Source organism: Ciona intestinalis, chromosome 3 (assembly GCF_000224145.3).
Source record: "Ciona intestinalis chromosome 3, KH, whole genome shotgun sequence".
NCBI lineage: Eukaryota > Metazoa > Chordata > Ascidiacea > Phlebobranchia > Cionidae > Ciona > Ciona intestinalis.
In genome coordinates, this window is record NC_020168.2 from 2631679 (window position 1) to 2635556 (window position 3878).

General features: G+C 31.1%; 1 protein-coding gene across 1 annotated transcript in view; it reads left to right on the forward strand.

Moving 5' to 3' along the window:
* LOC101242816 (rootletin) overlaps positions 1-3878 on the forward strand; it is an 11252-nt gene that overhangs the window by 7205 nt on the left and 169 nt on the right. The window contains exons 13-17 of the mRNA XM_009859823.2: positions 400-546; positions 1191-1274; positions 1887-2045; positions 2904-3050; positions 3516-3590. Of these exons, the coding sequence (XP_009858125.2) occupies positions 400-546; positions 1191-1274; positions 1887-2045; positions 2904-3050; positions 3516-3590 (612 nt within the window). The remainder of the gene's footprint in view (positions 1-399; positions 547-1190; positions 1275-1886; positions 2046-2903; positions 3051-3515; positions 3591-3878) is intronic.

Sequence of the window (3878 nt, forward strand, 5' to 3'; positions counted from 1 at the left end):
TCCAATAGACCGTGTTAGTCATTTTAAACCTGATCAATATATTTGGATATAACATGCTAAAGACGGCTTGTCTTTCCCCACCCTACTATACGTTTATTTCATGATTTTGACTGATACCAGAAAAATTGCAAAACTTTTTTTACATAGTTTTGTAATAAGTTATTATCTGCACATTAAAATGTTAATATTCATCGAAGTCAAATTAACTTTTTTACCTCATTTTTTTGTTTTCTTTGAATTTTGTTTTACCTCAGTTTCAAATAATCCATTTACTAAAAACAAACTTAACTTTTTAACTCATTTTTTTTTGTTTTGTTGAATTCTTCTTACCTCCGTTTCAAATATTACTAAAAAATCAGTTACTAAAAATGTTGTTTTTTATCCTTTTTTTACCTCCAGTTAAAAAGTATTCAAACAATGCACGACAAACTTTCCGATGAATTCAAGAAACAAACAGCAGAAATAAGGAGTTGTAAGGAGAAAAGTTTCGAAGCTGAGAAGAAACTTTCAGCGGTGACGAGGGAATATGAACAAGCTGATAATTATGTGAGTGATTTCGACTTTTAACACTTTTTATGTATTATATTTAACTATTTTTTGTACGACGCCAACGACGCCGTGGCAAATTGGATAGCGCGCCCGCCTGTAATCCAGAGGTAATGGGTTCAAGGCCTGTCTCTGATACCATTGTGGGTGTATGTGTCCTTGGGCAAGACACTTACTGCAACTGCTCCAACAGTGGTCACTATTGGGTTGTCAAATTATTAACCATTCATAAAAAAAAATTCCCCCAAAAAAGATTCACCACAAAGTAACATACATGGTACCCAAAAGCTGGCACGAGGTGTATGAAACAGAACACCCGTGTTATAACGACTGTCGTTTTCTGGCCACGCGAGGATAACGCAAGTTACATTCATTCATTCATTCATTCATTTTACTTTGAGGGTAGTACTCAATATATGAAGTAGTAAAGATATAGGAAAAATAGGAAAAGCTTTTATTGCAGTATGTTGGTACAAAAATGTACGAATAACGTTCATGCATTAATTACATCTGCTGGTTTATCTTGTCTAAGCTATTCACAAATAAGGAATAAGCCTTAAACACAAATAGAATTTCTTGTTATGGTATTGCATTGGAATATAAAGAAATTACAGGAGCAATAAAATATTTTATCTTATTTTAAGCTGAAAGAAAGTGAGGAACAAATTAAACATCTTGAAGATGAACTTACATCTGCCAAGTCACAGCATCGTGATGCTATGAAACAGGTGCAAGCTTATAATTATCATGTTTTTACCTGGTTTCCTTTGTATTTATGTTATTTTTAAATATGAAAATCACCCCAACAGTGTGGCATGCTATGGAACCTGCGTCCTATGACTGAGTTACTCTATCATAATCGGCTAACTTTTTAAATTTTTTACTTTATTTTTTAAATCGTAAAATTTATGTGACAATATTGAAACATAGTTGAACCCACGGCAGTTAAACATTAAGGAACTTATTCATTAATGTGGCAGATGAAGTATCTTTCTCTGCTTTTTTTTTATATTCACCTAACACCAAGGTAATACTAATTTTAAGCCCATCCCTAAAGGGTTAAATGCCGTTGCAATGTCTTAACATTTAAACACCATAGTAGGGTGGGGAAAGAAGGGACACCTTTAGCACATAATATCCAAATATCCTGATCGTGTTTTAAACAATTAACAGCGTCTATGAGAGTTGTGAGGATACGGTTTTATAATTCTTTGAATGTTATTTGTTTACTACCAAATGGAACGAGAAAATAGAATGAAAAGGTGTCCCATATTCCCCCACTCTACTATATTATATTGTCTTTACATTTACACACTATAATAATGTCTTTTCACTCCCAGGTGGAAAATCTCACTGAGAGTTTGCATCAGATACAGAAGTCATTCAAGGAGACGAGGGACACGTTATGTGCGGAGGTTGCGGATCGACAAGATGAAGTGATGAGGATGGGGGAGAAGATGGGGAAGCTTAATCTCGATCATGAGACCAATTTAGCCAAGGTAAGAGTTCGGGTCATGATGTTGAATTTTGATTGAATAGTTTCATGATATTACTTCTTCAGCTAGGTTGTACTTACGGGACACATTTACATTTTTTTCTTTCTATTTACATTTTTTCTTTATATTTACATTTTTTCTTCATATTTACATTTTTATTTATTTTTACCTTTTTTCTTTCTATTTACCTTTTTTCTTTCTATTTACATTTTTTCTTTCTATTTACATTTTTTCTTTATATTTACATTTTTTCTTTCTATTTACCTTTTTTCTTTCTATTTGCATTTTTCTTTCTATTTACATTTTTTCTTTCTATTTACATTTTATCTTTATATTTGCATTTTATCTTTCCATTTACATTTTTTTCTTCATATTTACATTTTATCTTCATATTTATATTTTTTCTTCATATTTACATTTTTTCTTTATATTAGAACTAGATTTCCTAAACATTACACCAGTTTCCTGCAGTGTACTTTCACCTATGAACATTAATTTATCGGACATCCTTACATGTTGAATCAATCATGATTTTTTAAAATCTGGTGTATTGCAAACAGATTCAGGGGCAAACAGATATTTTTCTATTGAAAACGTATACAGTTAGTGGTGCAGCCAGAAAAAAAGGGGGGTTTTGATCAAAAAACCACTGTATACAGTATTGCAAACAGATCCAAAGGCTCCCAAGTGTGTCGTGGCTCTAAGAATTTTAAGAACCACTATTTCAGGGTCAGAAGACACTTTGATTTAAATTGTTTAAATTTAAAGTTATATATTTGAATGTAGAGTACAATCACAATAAGTGAAAACTTCCCTTGCTTCAATATAAACCATATATCAAGCTAAAAATATATAATTCAGGTTGTGGATCAAACTACAGAACTTGATAAATTACGCATAGAGAGAAACAATCTCTCTGCTCAAGTTGGTGAGATGAATATGAAAAGTGGAGCATTAGAAGCTGAGTTAAATGATTGCAAAAGTAGATTACATGAAGCTATTATCACGGTTTGTGAATCATGTAATTCATAAAATATGTTCAGTAGGGTGGGGAAAGATGGGATATCTTCTTATTCTATTTTTTTGTCCCATTTGGTAGTAAACTGAGAACATTCGAACAATTATAAAATCGCATCTTCAGGACTCACATAGGCCGTTATTAATTGTTTAAAGCACAATCAGGATATTTAGATATTATGTGCTAAAGGTGTCCTATCTTCCCCCACCCATATTATGTGCGTACTGTTTGGTGGTAACTTTTTGTAGTGTTTTTTGTTTTTTTAAATTTTTGAAAAATCATTAAGAAAAAATGCTAAAAGTTTATTTAAAGCAAACAATGCCTTTTAATACCTGTACATATAAACCTACTCTTCCATTAGTAAATGTTTTAATGTTCATTCCTATCAATTTATTGCATAGCGTGTTGAATTTGGTACAATATTGTTTAAATCCATGTGTTGTATTGTTTCACAGAACAACAACCTTTCTGATAAATTAGAAACTCTTCAAACTGAATCAGAAAGTAAACAGAAGGAACTACAAGAAGAGGTGAGATTAGTTTTCATTTAAGGTAAATGGCTTTTTGGGTTTTTTTTACAATGGTTTTATTAAATAAGCATGTTTTCATTGTTTTATTAGGCCAAATTTGTTTTTTTTCTTTTTAATGTAAAAACTGTACATAAAAATTGAATATAAAACAGGTTTATTAATAAGATCTGTTCATGTGAAAATAAGCGTAATTTCTTTGATAAATTTTAATTGTTTTCTCATTTTTTTTCACAGCTCACTGAAACGAACATAAAATTAATAAACAACACAAGTGAATTGAAGGAAATT